The 23,185-nt window shown below is 38.7% G+C and overlaps 1 protein-coding gene across 1 annotated transcript; it reads left to right on the top strand.

The window, feature by feature from the left end:
* Positions 1 to 1,100: 1,100 nt before the first annotated feature.
* Positions 1,101 to 18,372, top strand: CYP27C1 (cytochrome P450 family 27 subfamily C member 1; the record flags this gene model as incomplete). Its single annotated transcript, XM_084209109.1, has 9 exons — positions 1,101 to 1,424; positions 6,011 to 6,201; positions 7,847 to 8,046; positions 9,776 to 9,985; positions 11,239 to 11,402; positions 13,921 to 14,087; positions 14,863 to 14,941; positions 15,619 to 15,822; positions 18,256 to 18,372. 9 exons carry the CDS (start codon positions 1,101 to 1,103, stop codon positions 18,370 to 18,372), a joined length of 1,656 nt encoding a protein of 551 aa, XP_084065235.1.
* Between the last annotated feature and the right edge of the window lie 4,813 nt (positions 18,373 to 23,185).

The following is a 23,185-nucleotide window of genomic DNA, read 5'->3' as shown; positions in this document are numbered from 1 at the left end:
TTAGCCTAAACCAGCATATACTTTAACAGATTTTATTCCTGTAATATTTACTGCTGTATCCATAAAGACTGATGTGCCTAATTTCAGAGTTATTTGTTTCAGTGGAGTTATCAGTGCCCACAGTAATCATGTACACAGAGCTTAATCAGAATACAGCCTCAAAAATCTAAGTGAAGATAATTAAGGAAAAGTGAATAATTTTAGATTTACTAGATTTACTAGATTTACTAAATTACTAGATTTACTTTTCCAGCAGTTTATTCATAATTCTGTTCTAGAAATGTGGATCTTCCTTGAGACTTTCCTCTGTCCTCAAATTTTATCTGAGTGTCTGACTCAAAAACCAAGATAGTCTCTTCTACAGCATTTCAGAAACTAATCAACATTTTACAGATAATCATTAACACCTTTGGAATCATACAGAAATACATACGAAAACAACACAAATGTTTTTTAAACTGTGCGGATTTCTACAAAAGCTGACACAAGCTGCTTATGCAGTAGATCCTGTCCAAAAGAGAAATCATTCTGCAATACAAATAACACCTCTGAACATTGTAATTTACAGGATTTTTTTTTTTTGTGTAAGGTTATTGCATAAGACCAGTGCTACTTGTATGTGGATGCACAAATGTTTTTCATATATGTTACAGGATAATGAACGGTTCTAAGAGAACATCTTGCAGAAAATACCCTATTTTCTAACACAGGGGAATAAATTAATACCACCAAAAAAAAAAAAAATAGGCCTAATACTGTTTTTTTAAAAAAAATAGGAGAAAGATGGGGTGAGTTTTTCACCAAACTAATGGATGAAAGAGGCAAAAACTGGACTTTGGCTGCATGTATAATGGGGAAATTTATCTGATTTGAATTATACAAAATAATAGGTTCGTTCTATTCAAGTCTCATCCCAGACCCACCCCCCTTTTCCAGCCCTAGGGGAGGGAGCGTTAAATAATGGTCTGTGTAAACTGATGCTCATGCAGTAAGAGTTTGGAGAAGTGCTGCTTGTACAAGTTAAAGCAGGCACTGAAGAAAGAGCAACCAAATAAAAAGCAGCTGCAGGAGCAAAGTGGACCCTTCTGAAATTAAAAGACATGTCTTTCTTCACCAGAGTTTTGACGATGAAATGCAAGCAGACACTCGAATGTGAGAGGACTTACTTTTACCCGGCGCTTTTTGCCAGCAGCAGGTTTCCCGGGCAGCCGCGGCTGTGCAGCAGCCAGTCCCTGGAGGTGCGGAGCAGCCCGCGGGCAGCGGCGGGGAACAAAGGCGAGGGGCGCGGAGCGGAGCTGCTGGAGCCCCCCCCGCGCCGCCTGGGCAGGGTGAAGAGCCTGCACGAAATGCCCGGACCCAACACCCTCTACAACCTCTACGAGTTCTTCTGGAAGGACGGCTTCGGCCGCATTCATGAAATCCAGGTACAGCTCCCTCGGGTACTTAACGCTCTAACCACGCCAGGGTTACTTAAACCTTCCCTTTCCTCCCGGTAAAGGGCCGGTGAATCGCCGGGCGAGCAGCACCGCGGCTGGGCATCGCCGCGCCGCCTTCCCGCAGGGGAGAGCCGGGTTTCAGGGGATCCCCCACTCCAGCTCCCGCAGCACCGGAGGCTCCGCCAGTTTTGTTTCGCGGGGGATCCCACGGTCCCGGTTCCCCGGCGCCCGCGAGCGCTCCCCGCGCATCTTTGTGCGCGTTTAGAACCGCTGGGGAGGTGCCTCAAGCTGAAAAAAGGGGGAAAAAAACAACACTTTTTTTTTTTTTTTTTCAACTGGGCTTCTTCACAAGCTTGCAGAGGGCCTGTTTTTGGCGGGCAGGGCTGGGAAACGTGGGCTCCCCGGACTCTTGGACTGCAACACCCACCCGAGCGGTGAGGCTGTGCCGGCGCCCGGGGCCGCCCCAGCCCTGCCGCGGCCGCTGCCCTTCCCTCAGCCCGGCTCCGCCGTGCTCAGAGACCATTTTGTCTCTCCTACCCCGGCCTCCCCTTACATAAATACACTCTGCCTATCTCGGCGCCCTGAGGGAGCGGTAGATGCGACTGGCCCCGCTGCCGTCAGCGCTGGCCGGCCCCCGGCGGCCGCCCCCGTCCCTGTGGCGTGAGGCGGGCGGTTCGAACTCGCCGGGGGGGCGAGGGTCAGGCCCGCGAGTGGTGGCGACTGGCGCGGCCGGCCCTGCCGCCCCCTCCTCGGCCGCCACATTGGCGCGGGGGAGGGGAGCGGGCGGCGGGAAGAGGGGCCGGATGGCGGCGTGAGGGGAGGGAGGGAGGGAAGGAGAGAGGGCGGGCCGAGAGCGGCTCCTGTCACCTGGCGTGTGGCGGTGCTGGAGCGGGGGGAGGCGGCCGAGCGAACCAGAGGCCGGGTGGGGTTTGAGCAGCGTCCTGCGGTGTGGGCCCCTCCGCTGCTGTGGAGTGCCGCGGCCCGCGGGCGTCTCCTCCGCCGGGCGCACCTGGGGAGGGCGGGCGAGGCGCGATCCCTGCGGGGGCTGTGAGACAGCGATCTCCGTGCAGCGCCTCGGGGATGCTGGCATGGGCAACACTCTTACCGTAAGGCTGTCGCTATCCAGAGATGAATTCTTTTGGTTGCTTGGCCAAACATGTGGGTTTCATTCCTGAAAAGTCACAGTGCATCTCCTGGGGCCCTTTCCCCGTGTAGCCCAAGCGATTCTAAAGGAAGCGCTTTGTGTGTAGGGGAGTAAAGCTGCGCGTTTCACTCTTTTGCAGCTGTGGATCCATAAGCTTTCCACCGGCAGTCCGTATCTTGTTGGGAATACCTCAAACGGGGCATTTATTATTTTGCTTTTCTTAGTGACCTTTCCCAAATCGCTAGAAAGAAATTCACAGTCCGGAATTCACAAACCCCAAGAGGTTTGCTGTCTGAAAATTACTGAAATTTCAGGAAGAAAGAAGAGAGAGAAAGGAAAATAAAAACAGAAAAGGGAAAGTAAAGAAAACCGAACTTTAAATGGTATGAGAATCAAAACTTGAAAGTTAAGATTTACAAAGTGCCTAAATACATCAAGAAGGGGCAGGAGACAGAAAAATAAAGAATTACATAAGCTGCTTAGTTTAGTCCGGCTTCCTTATATTTACCATTTAGATTTTTAAGAAGAAATGTTAGGATGTATTCCATGGCACCCTGACTAGATTGCTAATGATGAATAGTTCAGACTGACTGCTTGCTAACGAAGACATGCACATGTAAGGTGAAGACAACTAAAGGTCTTTGTTTCATTCTGTTTCTTTTTTTCCTCTTCACTCTGTAGTGGTGTACAGAATTTGAGAGCTACTCATCATAGTTTCATAACACTAAAAAAGATGCTGCCATTGGTTTTAAGTTCTTTCACTGTCAAAACAGTGAAAGTTATTCAAAATATAAAAAAGAATATTAAGACATCCTAAAAAGTATATCCTTTTCACTATGACTAGCTGATATGGGTATTTTCTTCTTTAGTGAATTCCATTCCTAGAAAGAAAAGTGTGAGGAAGGATAAGGAGAAGTTGCAATATAATACTAGTTTTTAGTCTGCCTAGAGTCTCAAGAATCACAGGATACCCTGTTTGCCTACACGTCGAATGCAAGCAGACATTAAATTTAACAGTCTGTTAAATTTAACAATACAGTGAACATCAGGAATGAATTAATCCCAAACCCTTTGGTAACCAGCACAGCTACTTAAACGATGTCCTTTGGTGCACACAAATATTTGTGCGCTATATGCAGAAGGGGTGGGGAAGCCAAGAGCCTTTTCACAAAGGAGGTTCTGTTCTCAGTAATATGATTCCAGCTAGTCCTGGCCAAAGTAGTAATGCCTACAGCAATTATGACAAAGGGAAAGTATTTTTAATTTGATGGGGTTGGATCTCTTTTCTCTCATCAGTGCTATGCAAGGATAAAGAAAAGAAAGGTGAGGAGGGAGGGATTTGGATGCTGGCAGTTTGAATTTATGGTGTGTGAAAGAATGACTGGTGTGAGAGTGGTATGTGAGGCACTAGAGTGGAACATTTTCAAGGTTTGGAACAAGGGAAAGGAAAACCCATGTTGTGATAGAAAATATTGAAATAGAAATCCGGGGCATTTTTTTTTAATACATGAAGTTGATAGAATGGTGTTCAGTCTATTGAAAGAAAGGGATGTCCAAATATTTGTCCCTGTCCATTTCTGGTTTAAAACTAGTATTTAATTAATTTGATTGGATAGCTTGTCTCTTGGTTTATTTTCTGTTGAAGTTTGTTGTCCCATGTAAACCTCACCATCGTTGAAAAAATAAACCACTCCATAAATACCAAAATTCACTGAAACTGTTTTTCTGTGACTGGTGGCCTGCATTCCCCTCACTCTGCTGATTTTCCCTTGCCATGCTCCTTTCCCAGCTCATGCTTTCCTTTCAAGACACATACTCTCAAAGTTATTATCTCCAAGTTCAGTATCCTTAAAGTATTTCTAAGGCAAGAGATGCTTTGTATTTTGGGAGAGCTTGTTCCTACATTGCTCTGTCTGTGGCGTTGGTTAGGAGCAGACCACGCAGAAATGACAACTGAGTTCCTGCTGCAGCATTTCCCTCATCAGGATGACTAATACATGTGTCTCATATGAATCTAGATGCTGATTTTTGAAAATGGTAAGAGTATTGTTGTGGGAGACCTTTAGAACTTTGACTGAAGTTGGCCATTGTGTTCCAAAAGTAGTTAAGAGGTGACAGGCAAAGACCACAATTGCACAACTCATGTTTTATTTGGAAACTAGACAAAAAGAATTACATTTTTTTAAGTGTACTTGGTATCATATTCTGAAGAGTGATTCATGTGTCTTTAACTTATTGTTGGCAATTAAACAATTCATCTCTGTAACTAAGATTGAATTAAATATATTTCACATAAATTAATCTTTGGTCAATTCTAGATTTTCGCAAGTGCAGTTGGTGTCAACCATCTTTGGTTTATAATCAGCATAACTCTGTGTGCAGATGTCTTTGGATTAGAATGTAGGTAATGTGTCAAAGTTAAACTTTGGTCAGTTTAACTTGTCTTAATACTTAACCATAAATAAAGGCTTTAAAATAGATTTTCAGAGTCTTATTAATATATTTTTAATCACTGCTTTGCAGTTTGGGGGGGGGGGGGGGAGGGTTTTCCCCCCTCTGAAATGAGGACGTTCCTCAACTCCAAGTGAATTCATTAGAGTTGAGAATTTCACTTCATGACCATGTCAGAATGAAATGTATTTGAAAGAATCAGTAAGATTTCATGGGACACTGATAGTGCAATCTTACTGGAAAACTGTTTTGGTTGGTATTGTTTGTTTGTTTTCATATATATACACAGCTTAATGTTTTACAATCCTCTTTATTAATTTCCAATCCTCTTATTTGCCTCCAGCCTGAATCACATGATTTGTGGATCAACCACTTAATAAACCCCACTTGAAGAATAAGATGCCACCTTTTCCTTTCTTTTGCAGAATTAGCATATGTCTCTCTTCTCTCTAGAGTTTACTGCTGACTGCATTCCAAAATGCAGTTTCTTACTAGGCTGTTACGCTGTCATTATTCTTTGGTGTGAGAAACTTATACATAGCTTCTTTAGAAGCAATTAAATGGTAGAGTAAGTAGTTGTTCACAAAAGATATCTTTGTATTATACTGGTAATTTAACCCCATATGCTTCCATGTTTTTCATTTTTTCAGACATTCTTTCTAACCTGTTTGATCTGAAGGGATGTGTTTTGAAGTCCTTTCATCTCCTCAGTGTTTGGTTTCACTCACACTCTGTGCCTTAGAGCTTTGGGTCTTTCCAGTCAGGGTCCTGAACTGTGTGACCTCTCTGTTTTCCTTGGGAATATTTCACAGTAATGCTTACATGCTTCTTCTGACATTTCAAACTGTTCCTTGACTGGAAGGCTGGGGATCAAATTCTAGATGTGAGAGTTTGTGTATAACAAATTGTCAGTTTCCTTTTGTCATACTTTTCCTTAGTAATACTTGACTTCTGTTTCTCTTTGTTGGTGATGCTGTAGCAAAAACACACTCAGGAATATGGAAAGATCTTCAAGTCTCACTTTGGTCCCCAGTTTGTTGTATCCATTGCAGATCGAGACATGGTTGCTCAAGTGCTCCGAGCAGAAGGCAGAGCACCACAAAGAGCCAACATGGAATCCTGGCAGGAGTACAGAGATTTACGGGGGAGAGCCACGGGGCTCATTTCTGCGTAAGTGTTGTCAGCCCTTCACTTTCCTTGTTTTCTTGTGCAAGCTTAGTGATTTTCTGAAGGACTGTATGGGTCATCTGGGAAATCAGGCTTTTCTGTGTGGGGAAATCTGTGTGTCTAGTGGGGAGAAGTATTTGCTGCGAATGCCGTGAATTTGTCCTGCTGTGAAGTTTCAAAGGGGTGGCAATGATGTGTAGTTGAATGTGGAGTGAGCTACTTTGCAAGAAGACATTCTTTAGGAGTGTGTATCAACTGGAATTTGAGCTGACTCACGTACCTGCAAGCAGTTTTACAGAATAGAGCTTACTAGCTTTGGCACTGCACTGCATGAATGTGGGTTTATTGCATCAGTTCATGACTGTTCTATCTAGGCAGCGTGCTGTGTGGACTTGTTGGCTCAGATTGGTTTTAGCTTTATTGTTCACTGAAGTGCCCCCTCAGTAGACTAATGTAAAGAATGGTCAATTCACACTGTAGTGCATCCCCAGACAGATATTTTTGAATCTGGCTGGTTCCAGAGGAGCTATCTGTCTGTACAGCTTGCATAACCTGGCAGCGCATGTGGGTGTGGTTAATTGCCACTGGGAACTACTCACAGTCCCCACTGACATAGGATGTTTATTTAGAGGGAAATTAATTTCCTGAGTCATGGACAGTCTGTTTTTCATGGTAGCAAAAGGCTTTATGTATTGCATTGAAGACTCAAATCTTAAGCTGCAGTTGAAGACTCAAACTAACAGTTCCTTGATACTTAGTGAAAGGAGATCTTAAATCAGGAGACTCAGGAAATATCTGTTAAAGAGATCAAATTCTGCTGGGTGATAAATTTCTGTGCCTTGCAATGGCATTGCTCCAGGTAAAAAAAGTAATGGGAAATATAACAATTTAAAATAAACACATAAAAGGTAATTGCCCATTTTCATAAGGAATTGAAAGGTATCCCTGGAAGCACTGTTCCCAGATACTCTGCTCATACAGAGCACATAGATACTACAATTCAGAATTTTAGTCTTCAGCATGAAGGTTTCCATGCATAGCTCAGATAAAGCAGAATGTGCAGCTGTAAGTTGTTTCTCTACAGGTAGTTCTGGTCTCTTATTACTTTGTAGGTTTAGAACTAGGACAGCTGAAAGTGATGTATCAGTAACAGAATTTATGGTACCAGCTCAAGTTGTTGATTTGTCAGATGTGAATGTGAGACCTTTATTTGGTAATTAAGTACTGGTTCTCTGTAAAAGCAGTTTTGCAGATGACCCATTTTAATGTTTATTTAAAGTAATTTTAATATAATATTTTTCTAATTTCTTGCATTAGCTACTACCAACAGAGTAACATAGGGACACTCATCAAATTCAGATCATTGAGTGGGCAAGTTTTGTCACTCAACTCAGAGATTGACTTATACCTTAAGATACAGGTTGCAACACTGAAATGTAATGAGGACATGCAATAATACAGTATATAATTGTAGGAGCAGAATAAAATTGTAGGAGCACAATATAAAATATGCATTATTATCATTTTCGTTTTACTATTTGCTTTCATTTGACATGAAAAATTGCAAACAGTTTGGTTGCAGAGCTCTTACCCAGCTGATGATTGTTAAGGAAAACCATGTATTGACATTATTAATAATTTCTTCTAGGGAGGGGGAGCAGTGGCTAAAAATGAGAAGTGTATTGAGGCAAAAAATTCTGAAACCCAAAGATGTGGCTGTTTACTCTGAAGGAGTCAATGAAGTTGTCACAGACTTAATTAAAAGAATCCACACCCTCAGAAGTCAAGAGGAGGATGGGGAAACAGTGACCAATGTTAACAACCTTTTCTTCAAGTATTCAATGGAAGGTAAGCCCAGGCTGGATCTGTAGAGAAAATGGATGTAAAGCAGTGTGGTTGTGGTTAGGAATTTCTGTCAAATGACTGTGCCCCTATGTGATTTATCTGAAAAAGGAAGTTTGACATTCTGCATTTGTGTGTCTTCCTAGCTACTGCAGTGGGTATCAGTAGAATTCCTTTGTAGAGTCCTTGTATTAAGGAGCAATTCCCATGGAAATGCTGGTGTACAGGTAAAATGTTCAATCAAGGTCTTGAACAGTCTCAGTACTCTGTATTTCTGTAATAGTTTCTCAAGAATAAGGGTGCTGACTTTCTTACAGGTGATTCTAAGACATGTTAATTTCACAATATACCAGCCAAATTCCAATGAGGAATCCCCATGTGATGTATCTAAATTCAGTTCACAGCCTAATGTGGGAAAAAATACCGCTTTTCCCTGCCTACAGATGCCAACTATGGGATTGTTATGCTTGCCTTAAGGTCATCTGCCACTGGCTGCCATTAATGAGGGAATGCTGAATGAAACCCTGGCCTGAGCCTGTATGGCATTTCCTGTGTTCTTATAGAAATCTCGTGGTGATACATTTTTTATGTATTTCTTTCACTGACTGCATACAACCCCATCTTGTTATATGTAATGCCTTTTGAAAACATTGGTACTCTTTGCTGACAGGCAGCTGAGTAATTTGGGATTTGAAGAATATCCAGATTGCTCACTTTGTGTCAAATTGCTGGCTGCCTGCTTGGTCTGTTTCACATTAATAGTGTCTAAAAATGGCATTTAACTACCAGTTTATGGAATTTCAAGCTGTGAGCTTACAGATTCACTGTAACTGATGGGTTAGTTTAAATTCTTCACATTCTTTCAGTTTTTCATTTATAACTTGTGCCTGGCACACACTTATTTTCTATATGACTTGCTGTTTATTTAACTTACGCTGTAAGTGTTCAGAGAATCACATAAGATTTCTTTGAAGGGACCATGTAAGCAGTGAGAGGATGTATAAGAGCTAGCAATTTCTGAAAGAGGCACAAAAGAAAGAAAAGATGCAGAAAATTATCTTCCCAGGGAGGAAAATTAGGAGAGGAGGAGTGAGTTGAAAATAACCAAATTTTAAAATTATTTTTGTCAGTAAAGATAATGCCTAATGGGGGTGTCTGCAGAACTGCAGAAAAAGATCTGTAAAAATTACAGCAAGCCAGAACAAGAGTCAGTCAATATTGTCACTTGCAACAGTGTCACACTTGCTGTTTTTTAGGTCTGGGTGGAGAATGATGTGTGCAGTAAAAGCACTGTCTGGAGTGCAAGCTCTTTGTCCATTTACATAGACTCAGTATTGATTTGCTACCAGCTGATGACAGACACAGCCAGTGGTAGAAACTCCTCCATTGCCAGCAGTTATCAGCAATGTCTTTGGACTCTGTGTCCCTGCCTGTTCTGGGCAGGCTCAGGATTCACAGTGCAGTGCAAAACACAGCCAACAGGCTGGAGGCTGCTCTACTGGTGGAATTCCTGGCTGTCTTCTCATGCTGAGCATTATTGACATAGCAACTATTCTCTTGCTGCAATGTTTAGCTGGGCTATTTTACTGTGGTTTGAATTTCTGTTTTATCTATTCCCCAACTGAAGTAGTAATAATAATAATATGAATAAATTCCTTGTAAAGCAGTTCCATTGAATGCTAGTTAATTCCTTAAATTATTAATATAGACAATTCTTTCATTTTTTTATGTGCAGGCGTGGCCACTATTCTGTACGAATGCCGGCTGGGCTGCCTGGAAAACAACATCCCACAGCAGACTGTTGAATATATTGAGGCTCTGGAATTGATGTTTAGCATGTTTAAGACCACTATGTATGCAGGTGCTATTCCCAAATGGCTTCGTCCACTTATTCCAAAACCCTGGAGAGAGTTCTGCAGATCCTGGGATGGACTCTTCAAATTTAGTAAGATTTAGTAGTAGAAAAGTTCAGCTGTATTTCTGCAGGTTCTGTGTGTGTTTGAACGGGACAAGCTGCATTTCTCTTCTAAAATTATAAGAAGACATTGTGGCAGAAGTAAGTTTCATATTAAATGCAGATTGGCCAGGGGAACTGTTTTAAAAAATATTCTACTGAAAACGAACTTTACCAGTACATTTCAAAACTGCCATTTTTTATACTGCTCTTTCTTTTTTTCTCTTCATCTCTTTCAGCATACTCTTGTCATTCCAGGTCCAAGTGCTTTGCCAAAGTTTTATCTTAGGCCACTTCAATTTTAATGAGGGTAGTTTCATTGACTTCAGCAAAATCTTAATTAAACACCCTGACATAATCACCACTAAAACTGACTAAAAAGTTAATAAACTAGACTCTGGCAATTAATTAAACACTTTGTAAAGTTTATTTATATATATACAAGTGTATAAGTTGACTACAATATGGATTTTTTTGGTAAATAAAATTCCAGGCTACTTTATGAATCAGTTTTTATGTAAGTAGAAAGGAGGAGTTGTCTTTGCAATTTTACTTTTTTTAATGTACTTGAGTGTTAAAAAACCTTGAACCGCTTTTCTCTCTCCAGTATTAGAAAGCTGCATGCATTTTCATTTTTTGTAAGCTCATTCTGTGAGCCATTAACTTTTGGAGGAGTTTTTCTCTTCTTAAATCCCTTGCTTGACCAAAGATGCTGTTTGCAGTCACTAGAGTATTCATGGAATTGTGGGTGAAATTGCTCAGTGTGTCATTCACTCAAGTTTTTGTGTTTTTGTTATCACTTGATGGTCCTCATCTTTCTCTTCCAAATAATTAAGTTCTGTGGCTTTCACCTTCTGGTTGCTGCTAGCATCTTGCAGCAGCCTCTCTGCTGAGCTGCAGCATGCTCTGCAGAGTCCACCACTTCTTGCAGAGTCACCAGGAGACAAGCCAGGTGGGCATGAAACTTGGCCTCGAGCTGCCCTCAAGGAAGGGCACTGAAGTCTCTTGTGTCCTTTCTTTGGGCTCAGCATTCTCATGCTGTGAGCCACCGAGGTTCCTGTCAGCTCAATCTTTCCTTGCCATGAGTACCCAAGGACCTCCACCACCACTCTAGGATTTTTCCTTAAGAAAAAAGATTTTTTTTTCCCCTCTGGATGTGCAGTGTAGCGTGAGAAATGTGATTACTGAATGGAAGCAGCAGAAAAATAAAAATGGAGGCTTAACAATTTTTTTGAATCCCAAAGGTCAAATCCATGTTGACAACAAATTGAAGGCTATTCAGTCTCAGCTGGACCAAGGAGAAGTAGTGAATGGTGGGCTACTTACACACCTCCTAGTGAGTAAGGAACTTACTTTGGAAGAGATCTATGCCAACATGACTGAAATGCTTCTGGCAGGAGTGGACACAGTAAGCTTGTTACCATTTTTCTTGTGCCTAGTTGTTTTTGTACACCAGGATCACTGGCAGCTCTCTTCAGGGGGGTTACATTGCTCATAAGGATGTAATTTTAACACACTTAAGCCATGAGGCCTTTAAAGTGATACAAAATACTTCCTGTAGTGTGTAATCTCTCCACTGGAATGAAATCAGTGTTCTGATCTAGCTGTGGGAGTCTCTTGGGACTCTTGGGAGTCTGTTCCACAGTTTATTAAACAGGTAAAATAGCAATTGTCATTACATTTAGCTTGTATTTTATACATTTTCTTTTACTAGTTTGCTTGTCAGGTTAGTGTTTGTGGTACTTTAGGTAGAGAACAATAGAAAGATTAGTTGAAAGTTAGGGTGAAAAAAATTGATCAATAAATTCCTATGTAGAGTTTGGTAAAGGATTTTCATGTATGGTTAATTAAATCAACTGGGACACACATTATGGATCAGATTCCTGCTTTCTGCTGGAATCCATTGCTGGGGGGCTGTTAGGCCTGCAGTGATGTGGGTAAGGGACAAGGTCACTCTACCCCTGCCTGTGCTGGCAACTTGGAATCAGGCTGAGGCAGAGAGCTGTGGTAAAGGCTCAGGATTAATGGGGCTGGTGTAGCCAACATCTAACACCTAGGAACACGCTTCAAGTGTCTCTCATTCTTTATTCTTCTGATTTGCCATACATTTGAAGAAACGTTAATGTCATGTGTGCATCTTCCCCTCTCATTCCTAGCATATGAAATCAGTGTAGCTCAGTACTGACTGCAGCATGACCATTGGAAGAATAGAGAAAAAGAAAGATGAGTTATTGTGTGTAAAATGTATACAGAGCTATTTAGAATATCAGTGAACACTTCTACTATAAATAATTGTTACTGCACAAATTTTTTAAAGAAATTATATTAATTTGATAAAGAAGTGCTATGTAGGACTTAAATAGTCTCATACTAAAAAGGTTTAAAATAAGTAAAAAAGTAAAATGGTCTTAAAGTAAAACTCTGGATAATTGAATTCAGATTTTTTTTTGGCTTAAGAAAGTTTGTAAGGTTTCTAAAGAAAACAAAAAAACCCCAGCAGCAATCACTTTTGAATTCCAAAATAAGGAGCATATGTAAAACTTCTTTATGTGCTAGTATTACTCCATTGGTTAAATGTCCCAAGGGCTTATGAATTTACAGAGCTTTCTGATGTTGGTCCTTAAGTAAAACCCAGTTATTAATCCTATTCATTTTCTAATCTTTCAGACTGTTAATTTTCCATTTTTAGTCTGTGTGACATTTTTCATTAAAATAAAAGGACAATGTTCGTGCCAACAAAAATTTCTCTTTCCATTTGATTCTGCTTTCTCAGCTGGCAACAGTCTTTTTCTGAGAGGACTATACTTCTGACTTCCTCATTTTCAAGTACAAAACAAAAATTGAAAGAATCTTTTTTCTCCTACTGCTGTCAATTCAGATCTCAATTTATCATAGAAACTGAAAGAGATTATAAAAGCTTTCAACAGAATTGTGAGGCAGTTGTTGACTACAAAGCATTTTGTCTGTTCCTGGAACAGTCCTAATTTTTAAGAAGTTACGAAGGAGCTGGGGACTTGGGAAAGAACACTGTTTAATCAGAGAAGTTCTGCACAATTGCCAGCTCCTTTGAGTGGAATGGAACTGGGTTGCATTGTAGAAGGCACAGCCATTCCATATTGCAAGAAAATCAAGAAAAGCTTATGAGAATGGTACTTGAAGCATTATACCCCTGTTTGAAGACAAGACATGAAAGGTCACCATCATGATGAATTTGCATTCTAAATTGATCTTAAAATTAAGACCAAAATAAGACATTTCCACAAACTGATTTTTTAATCCAGCTGTGGTGAAAAAGATTAGATTATGGGTTTCTTTAAATCCCTTTGTGCTCAAAGTTGAACTGTGTCCTGCCTTGTGTTCTGTTTCTTCTTCACACAAAATATTCTTAAATGATAGTGGTGGAGCATTGCTTACCAAAAGGATAAAGTACAATCTTAGCAGTGATGATATCAATTCTGTCGTGTGGATGCTATGGGAGGACCACTATATGCTTAAAAGGGGTTGGAAATATTCTGAGAAGAATTTTCATATCTTGTTTCTTGTGAAGTGTTTTTGTTGGAAGGAAAGGTGAAAAGCATATTGAAAACTAAGAGCTAAGTTAATCCATTGCTGTTGGAGTGTTTATGTTTCAATATTGCTCACATAGTTGGGTTTGCATTTTGTTTGTCTGTTGCTTTTTATATGTCACTGGGAAAATAGCAGCAGAGATTGTTTTGATATGTGGTGGACTTTTAGATGGAAAAAGGATGAAGGAGGGGATGGCAATGTCTGGCAACCTCCCATTAAATCCAGATGTGAATCATTGCCAGCCTGTTTCATAACTTTAAACATATAAAACACATAGTTGAAAGCTGATTGTTTTTCTTGGCTTGAAAGCATTATTAATGTAATCTTGTTGGGCTTGATGATTGTGGTTTCTTCCTTAGACTTCTTTCACTTTGTCCTGGGCCATATACTTGTTGGCAAAGCACCCAGAGGTGCAGCAACGTGTTTATGAGGAAATAGTCAATAAACTGACAAAAGATCAAGTTCCAGTGGCTCATGATGTCCCAAAATTGCCTTTGATTAGGGCTGTCCTGAAAGAAACCTTGAGGTAAGTAGCAGAAAATAAAAGATTTAATTCCCTGTTATTCTAATGAATTGAGTCCATTTTAGCATTTGTAGTTTATTGTTGCTAGTGCAATTTGCTGCTTCTTCTTTTATTTATTTCAGCAGTATTGTGTCCAAGGATGCTCAAGCAATGAATAAGATAGATTATATAATGTTTAATGTTTCTCAGTATGGTAGAAGTGGTATCACAAATGTAGGACATGTCTGTTAAGGTAGGAAATTGAAAGCTTTATTTTTCCCTTTAGTCTGTATGCTAAAATGTAACAACCTCCTCCCCCACACTGGTACTTCGCAGTCCAACTTCAATAATTTTAAGCTTTTTAATTTAAATTAAAGGCATGTGACATACTTTTTTTTTGTAATATGTTTATACCAAATGTTCATCATGAGGAGAGGGAAGTAAGAGGATTTTAGAGAAGGCATCAATAAGGCTTTTCCAGCTTTAGCAGTAGTGCTAAAATGTCTCCAGCTTGACCACCTGCCTTCATGCTTGTACATGTATAAAGCAAATAAATGCATAGACCAAATAGCTCAACCTTCAGTTACTAATAAATAACTTTTCTCAGATGATGGTTGTATTCTCACAGATGATTCAAGGTCTTTGAAGCTCCAAGGTGTTCTGTACTCCTGAAAAACGTTTTTGATGTGAATGAATATGGCATTCATCCTGCATATTTGTGAATGCAAATTGGAATCTAAACATTTTTTAAATTGTATCAGTTATTGTTGTTGAACTTCAGATAAATATTTCTCACTAGGTTATATCCAGTATTGCCAGGAAATGGAAGAGTGACCCAAAAAGACTTGATCATTGGAGGATACTTGATACCTAAAGGGGTAGGTTCTGTTGTAGTCCTCTGCAGAGAACAGTTTAATTTTTGCAAATGAAATATGATCTGCTCCAATATATGCACTTCATTGATTTTGAAAGATTCCACCATACTAGAACATTAAGGGGAAAGTATTTCAGTAGTACCCATTTATATGCCACAGGCAGATTTTATGATTCACTTGTTGCTGTTGTTTTGATATTTTTTATTTGGGTCCTCACCTGCAAATGAAATTTATCATCATGACTTCTTAATATTCTTGAGGGTGGATTCTATTAATAACATATCACTGTAATGGTACAATTCAATTTAAAAAGCATGAATTTCATTATTCTTGCAGTTTTCCAATTCTTTGTCTGTTAATTCCCGTTGTGGAAAGTTTCTCCTTTTCTCATAGCAACTTCATGAAACAATTCCCAATACTTGTAACTTGTTCCCATCTCCTTCCCCACTGCATCTTCTCTAATATATGCAGCAACACTGAAAACAATTTGAAGATTTTTTCCTTTCACCAATTGAAAAAGGGATTTGATTTTTGATTTTTTTTCTTTTGTCTTTAGAATTACTCAGAGTTGCTTAAGTTTTATCACCTCTTATTGCAGAACTTTCAGTAATTGCAAATGCTTTTAAATTTTGTTATGTGCGTTGGAGCTAGCTGAATATAAATATCCTTTATTTCCTCAGACCCAGCTGGCACTTTGTCATTATGCTACTTCATACAGTGAAGAAAATTTCTCAGTGGCAAATGAGTTCCGACCTGAGCGCTGGCTGAGGAAAGATAACTTGGACAGAGTCGACAACTTTGGTTCCATCCCCTTTGGTTATGGCATCAGAAGTTGTATAGGAAAAAGAATTGCAGAGCTGGAAATCCATCTTGCACTGATTCAGGTTAGAGCTATGTGACAGCATTACAAGAAGAAAGTGAATTGGTATTATTTTCTTTTTTTATGTATGCCATTTCTGGGTATCCTCCGGTGCTTAAAACCTTTGTTTTGGAGTGTTGTGTAATGTACTCACGCTGCAAAGACTTAAAAAGTTAAAAATAATCATGCTTGAAATATAGCATAGTACCTAAACTACATTGCAGATGGTATGGTACACAGGATGTAAAGCTAAAGGTAAGTTTGTTAAGGAAATAGATTTGGTACAGAAGGCTTTTGTGAGCAAATCAGAAATCTTTCTTAATGTATATTAAAATGGTTACCTGCTCAGTTTCTGTGTTTAATTTAGAAGATTTCAGAACTTACAAAGATGGAAAATAGATTTTATATCCTTGTACGGATCACAGTGTGATGAAAAACAGCAGAATTTTTCTATGTTCTGGGCTTTTCTGTCTCTTCTGGTTCTTTCTTCTAACTCATTCTCATTTTAGATATACATAATTTATAGTTACAGAAATAGTACATAGTGAGATGTATTGTTTTTGATTGGTTCATATCATAAAGAAAACGTTCCCAACAGAGGCTGCATTTTTTGTCATTTACAAGACAGGCTATAGCTCAAATAATGAGCACAGATTGTGCATTCAAATAGTGAAGACTTGTAACTATTTATAGTTAATTACAATACAAATATTTAAATCCATTTTATGTATTCAAAGGAAAGCTTGATTGAATTAGTCTTTGAATTTCCTTCAGTAAACTTCTAGAGCAATCTCTGAACAATTAGTGCCAGTCTTTTGGAGCTGAGAGTGAGAGAGCTCCCAGGGGGCTTGGGAAAACAAACACACTTAAACACACTTCCATCTTCTTTAAAAGGAGGCTCAGGGAAGCAATGGAGAACCTGCTTTGTTTGCTGGAAAGAAAGTAGAGCAAAACAGCACACTACCTATTTACAAACAGAGATGACACTTAAGTGAGTTAAAATTAGAAACACATGGAGCTCATCAAAGAGAAATTGTTTCAGACCAATCTAATTTCTTTCTTTGACTTGGTCACTTACCTCATGTGGGGGTATAAAGTAAGTCATGTACTCTGACTTCAGGAAGTATTTTCACACGTCCTGAATGTTTTTGCTCTCAATTAAATTAATAAAATTTTTTCCAGATGGAAGTGCCCATAAAATGCATCCACAGCTGGTTGGAAAAAGGAAATAGCTGGAGGCAGTAGCTATAGAATAATTGCTGTTGAACTGGGAAAGCATTTAATTAAAATTCTGTAAAAGTCTGTTCTGCATTTGATTTAGGCTGTTATTTTCATTAACAGTGTAAGTGATGGATTAATTAGAGAATACTTTTACAGTTTGCATGGATACCAAGCCGATGTGAATTAATTTAAAATCAGGGAATGTGAATATAGAATTTTGAAGAAAAAGGGTAAATGTTTTAGAAGCAACACAAAGTTATCCATTAATGCCAGTTGCAAGTTAGTGCCCTTGAGAAGAAATAAATGCATAAATACAAATTTATGAACAACTGTCTGAGTAATATTAGTACCACAGGAACAGACTGGAGTGATACAGTAAAAAATCATTCAATTGTGACAAGGCAATGTGATTCTAGATAATATTAGCAGCATTAGCAAGCATTTTGTATGTCAGAAAGAGGAGCTAAGTTACTCAGTCTTGCCAAACACTGAAGAGTCCTCACTTAGCAACAATAAACAGCCATCCCCATGCACTGCATTTTAAGGACAATATAGCCAAATTCAAGGAAATTTGGAAGACAAAGATAATAACAAGAGGGATTTTAAATAGGAAAATTGAATAAAAGCTTCGTCAAACATCTGACACTGAAAAATGTAGTTATGTATAGGAAAATAATGCATTGGTTATCAGTCATGCTAGAGAAAGAATAAGAGAAAATTATTTAATTTATAGAAAAAAGTGTTTGAGATTTATTATTAGGAAAAGTTGAGTTGCAGTATTTCCCTCTTGAAAGTGTAAAAGTAGATAGCTGAAGGATTCTTCATTCAGAAAAATGTCTGATGGGATCTGGATTCCTAAAGCTTTCTTTATGATTTCACATATTGATTGATATTAAAGGAAGTGAAATCAAAACACATAGAGGGGAACCTCACAAAGTTTGGAAGGGACCTTAGTCTCTTTGATAGTTCAGGCTGTTTAATCTGGTTCTGTGGGATTTCTTCAGATAGGACTTGCTCAGTCCTCCCTCCATCATAGGAGGAAGATTTTGAATTAGAATTTTTACCTTGTAACACCTTCTTTTCTTTTTTTCCGGGATGGGAATCATAGCACTTAAACTCTGCCAAACTGGCAACACAAATTTTGCTTGTGACAGTCTATTATGTCCTCTTGTTTAAAGGCTACTCTTCATGGGTAATTTTGCAGTTTCTCTAATATTTGTCCTGTTTATGTTCACAGCTACTTCAGAATTTTGAAATCAAAATTTCTCCCAAAACTGAACCAGTTCATGCCAAAACTCATGGACTTTTGACTCCTGGAAACTCCATCAACGTCAGATTTTCTGACAGGAAGTGAAACTCAAACATTTTGGAAGTACTTGTACAATTTTCATGGAAACAGGTTTGCATTTTGTGGAAGTTTAAAACATGCTTTTTCTCTGGTTTGTAGGTATTTGACAATATCATGAAGTATTATGTTCTGCCTTAGTTCTAGCAGTACATAAGAGCAATTACCTCTCCCGTAACAGTTAATTACACATATGAAAATAAATGCCAAACAGATTCCTTCTTGCACTGGGAATCTCCCTTTATCTGGGAGAATTCCTTGTAATAACAGCACATGCATTGAAAAGAGCCAGCCAGAAGTAAATTCAGAGATGTCAGTATCATTCAGTGGTTTTGTCACGCTGCTACTCGATGAGTGCATTTGAGAGCAAGGGGATTATTATGTAATATGTAGAAATTAACTGCATGTGTAAGTTTATATTTTCCGGTCCTCCAGTGTTTTTTAAAAGTTTCCATGTAACAATGAAATTATGAGATCATTTTTTGATATCTAAAAACATTTACTCTGCGTGTATTAAAAAAAAATAAATTCCAGTAATATGAAAAGTAAGGACAGAAAAAATACAACTTATGTCAAGTTGTTTAGACTTGAAATACAGAACATGTACAAATTTATCTAAATATAATCCCCATGAAATGTTTTTATATAGTTTTAAAAAATAAAAGTCTTAAAAATGAAAGTTTAAATGTCACATTGGAGAGTTTGAAGGCAGGCATTGTTCTCATCACCAAAGCACAAGCCACTTTCATTGTTCTAGCTAATATGCCAAACCCAAATGTAAATATTAAAATAAAGTAATTGTTACATTTTTATCATTTAATTAAAATACTACTTTTGACTTTATTCTGTTCTTCAACAGTAAGAACTGGAAACAGTAAATTTTACTGTTCTTCAACAGTAAGAACTGGAATCTTCCCATTTGAACTTGCTGAACCCATAGGCAAATACAGAGTTCTGTTGGATAGAAATGTGACTACTGAAGTATTCAGAGAAGTTTGTTTCCTATCTGGTGCCTAACAGAAAGAGTGTTCACCTGGAAGTTTGGGTTTGGTCTTTTGGGGGTCGTTTTGTTTGGTTGGTTATTTTTTTAAATTATGATTACTTTTCTTATGACAGCCAACAGAAGACTCTCCCTTGCACGATACTTTGGATAACTTTGGTATCACTGCACTAACCTTCCATTCCCATTTTTGAGAGAAACCTTGTACCCTGCATCCACATTATGCCTTGAACAACGTTCAAACCTGCATATCCTACTATGGTACATATGTAATTATATATAGTTAACTGTTTACATGTCAGGCTCTGACTGTTTTTTGGGAGGTAGTTTACATACTGACAATCATAAATACTTCAGCTAAATAAACTTAGCAAAAGTTTTGCAACTTGTTTTTTAAAATGACAAAATTTTTCTTTGATTGTCTAGCCTTTGGAAATCAAATACTGGTTAGAAATTTAAAAACTCTGTAGTTTTAATGGTGTACATGAAATTTCACATTGCCACCTAGCTACTACAGTCGCACTATTAAAGTATTTTAATTCCTTTTTGTGGTGCCTTTTCAAGGTTTAGACTAAAGAAAAACAAAATCTCCTCTGTATGGATCTCATATGCAAAATAATAACACTGAACAAAATTGATCTGATCTACTAGAGGATTAAATGCCTACATAAGGAATTTAAAATATTATTCTTGTGTGTATATGTGTACTGTAAGAAAACCAGATATTCTGTTGGGAGTATTTTCTTTGAACAAGCCTGCCTTCTGATTTTTCCAAGGCTCTCAATTATTCCATCTTTCCTTTTTTTTTTTTTGGTCCTTTCCCATTGTTATTTTCAATTGTCTTCATCTTAAATCAAATGAAGAAGATTGTGTTTGCCAGAGCCAGCTGACATCCCAAAGGAGATGTTTTGCAAAATCTGTTTAAAAATCTATGGACTGAGTATTTGACTCCATAACTCTGCCTGGTTTGGTTGACTTGGAGACAAGGAGCTCCTGCCTTGAATCCAAATTTGGATGCCATATGGTGCCTCCCTTTAGTTTTGTCATAGCATCATTAGAAACACCAGCCACTGCTATGTTGCAGTACATTTGCTGCTTGCTATGAGTCCCTAAGTAAAATGTCAGTGCAGAAGATGGAAGAGACATTCTAAAATGCTTTTTATAGCATTTGAATCTTTTAATGAAAACAGCCAGTATTTTGTTCTAATAGAGCACCTATCCATGTAAGTTGCCTTTTATACATAATAAAATATTTATACAGAATTTACAAGGCTTTGTACTTATTTTAGTTACTATTTATATTTGCATTTTTCTTTAGCAGCCTCAAGTCTTTAACTTGTTGTATTGAACTGGAAGATTCACTACTCCATGGAAAATTAATAGTTCATCTCGAAAAGAGGGGGATTCTTACAAGAATTTAAGGTGTGGAATGATTTGGCAAAAGGGGATATAACATTATGTTAAGAGTACTGTCATTGTGGAGGAAAGGTACTGGCAAAGTTATCTAAGAAATACCTAAGGATTGACTCTCATGTTAATGTTTTGATTAATTGCTTAATACACAGTAGAGTATTAAAAATATAAAGAAAAAAGGCATAAAGTGTGAAAATCACACCAAAACAACAACAAAAACAACCCAGAATGTAATAAAATGGGCTGGAATTTAATAGCAAAATATATGTATGTAGGAAATAAAAATAATTTATGTGGGGAGCTCACCACTTGAAAATGCAATATGTGGAGGAAGGCCTAGATAATCGCAGGTGACTAGAAAGTGCAAGTATGTGGGAATAATGAGAAATACTGCCCAGGATGTACGAGATGCAATCTGACCTATTCCTCCCCAACTTCTATCAGAGATACTTCTTAACTGCTATAACACAGTGTGCTAACTGTTGAGGAAAGGTGGAGTTTGATTTGGGCAGATGAGGATACACTAAGATGATCAGGTTCGTAGTTCCTGTGAGTGGAAAAAGGGTTATACTACAGTGCATAACCCTCTGCCTCCCTGTGGTTTGCTGGCAGATCAAGCCCTGGCACATCTGGAAGCTATGTAACCATGGGCTTAGGAGAACTTGATTTGTTGGACACAAAACTGCTGAGTTGATTTTGCTCTTTCCAGTTGGATTAGATAACAGGTAGTGGAAACATGGATGTCTGCAAAAGACTACATTTATCCTCAAAAAGTGAATATTGTAAGAGGACATAAATTTTCTCTTCAAATACTTTCAAATCTTCTCTTCAAATACTTTGTCTTTACTCCTAAGGTAAAGGACAATGCCTTGTTCAAAACAAGTATCAACAGTAACAATAAACTGGTATGGAAAGTTTCAAACTATCAGGAGAATTAGAGGTTAGAATGAAGTCATTGTGAGACGTGCGAAAGACTGAAAAAAAAAATATCCCCAACCGTGAAATGATCAAGAATTCCATGAAGGGTTTAACTAGAATTACTCTATTCAGTCAGTTTGTTCTCTGTTTTCCCATACTCTCTTGTAGGCAAGGAAGGAATCTACAGGGTCATTGGTGAAATTGCCACAAGGCCAGCAACATTGTGTGCCAGAGGTGAATGAAATTTAGGAGCTTCTTAAATACCCCAGCTGTGACATGGCTGTGAGGATGGAGAGCAGGATGCCTGGCAGCTGTGACAGGAGAGAAGTAGGCACTGGGGTGTGTTTGGAGCTAGGAACAGAAGAGCTGTGCTGGTACTTGTGACTGGGAAGGGAGGAGTGGGAAAGCCACACTGAGTGGAGGCTTTGTGGCTGTGCCAAATACCAGACAAGGTGCCAGTTCAGGAAATGCAGAGGTGAGCTGGGGAGTGCAGGGAGGATGGGGCAGGCTGAGAGAAGAGGGATGAGACAGGAGCAGTTTGGAGTGTCTCTTGTGTACTATCTGCACTGCATCAAAAAAACAAGGCCACTACTGGTTTTGATCACTGAGGCTTTTCCTTCCTATGCTATCACATAATATTTCTAACGTTAAAACATGCTATCATATAATTTCAGAATTACTACAGATTTATATCTTTGGCAATGCCAAACTTCACCAGTGCATGCCCAGAGGAAGACTCAGAAGGGCTGTAACAAACCACTGATTCTCACTGCTCAGAACAATGGTAGTTAGCACTGGCAGGCTCCCACAGATGCAGATGAATCCAAGGGTTTTTCACCTCCTGAAGTGTCACAGAAGTGTCAATAGAGGATTTACAGGGGCAAGTGAAAAGCAGATGGTAGGATGATCTAAAAGGCTACCAAGGGATAGTCCCAGTGCTGTACAGCTACTGAGCACAGAAGGAAATACATGTGACAACACCATCTTCTGGGAAGGAAAACTGGTCTGACACATTGGACCCTTCTGAGTTTTGGAAGTGAGCACCTCTGTCATGGACTGTATTTATTGAAGCAGGATAAATTACAGTTCCCTGGAATGTCTGCTGGAAAATATTTGGGAAGTGGTCCAAAGTTGCCAGGTATTTCTTATTCCTGTGTAGGTTTTCCTCTAAACTACACATGCAGTAGTAAATAATAAAGTTAGATGGAAAGCTGTGAGTAGTAATTATTTTGGTACCTGATCTTTAAAAAAAAAAAAAAAAAAAATATATATATATATGCGATAAAAAGAAAAATATTTTATGTGTATATACATATATATATATATATATGTATGCTAAGAGCTTTCGAATATTTATTCATGTTCTTGCTGGAAAAAAAAAAAGACCAAAATATGTCAATGTCATGTGGGTATTTCAAAAATAATTTCAGCTGAGTTTTCCGTGTGTTTCCAAAAGGATTTTCAGGAAACCACTGAAAATACTACACTGTG

This window comes from Fringilla coelebs (genome assembly GCF_963513975.1).
Source record: "Fringilla coelebs genome assembly, chromosome: 7".
NCBI lineage: Eukaryota > Metazoa > Chordata > Aves > Passeriformes > Fringillidae > Fringilla > Fringilla coelebs.
The sequence above is the reverse complement of the archived record's forward strand: the minus strand, read 5'-3'. Positions and strand labels throughout refer to the sequence as shown.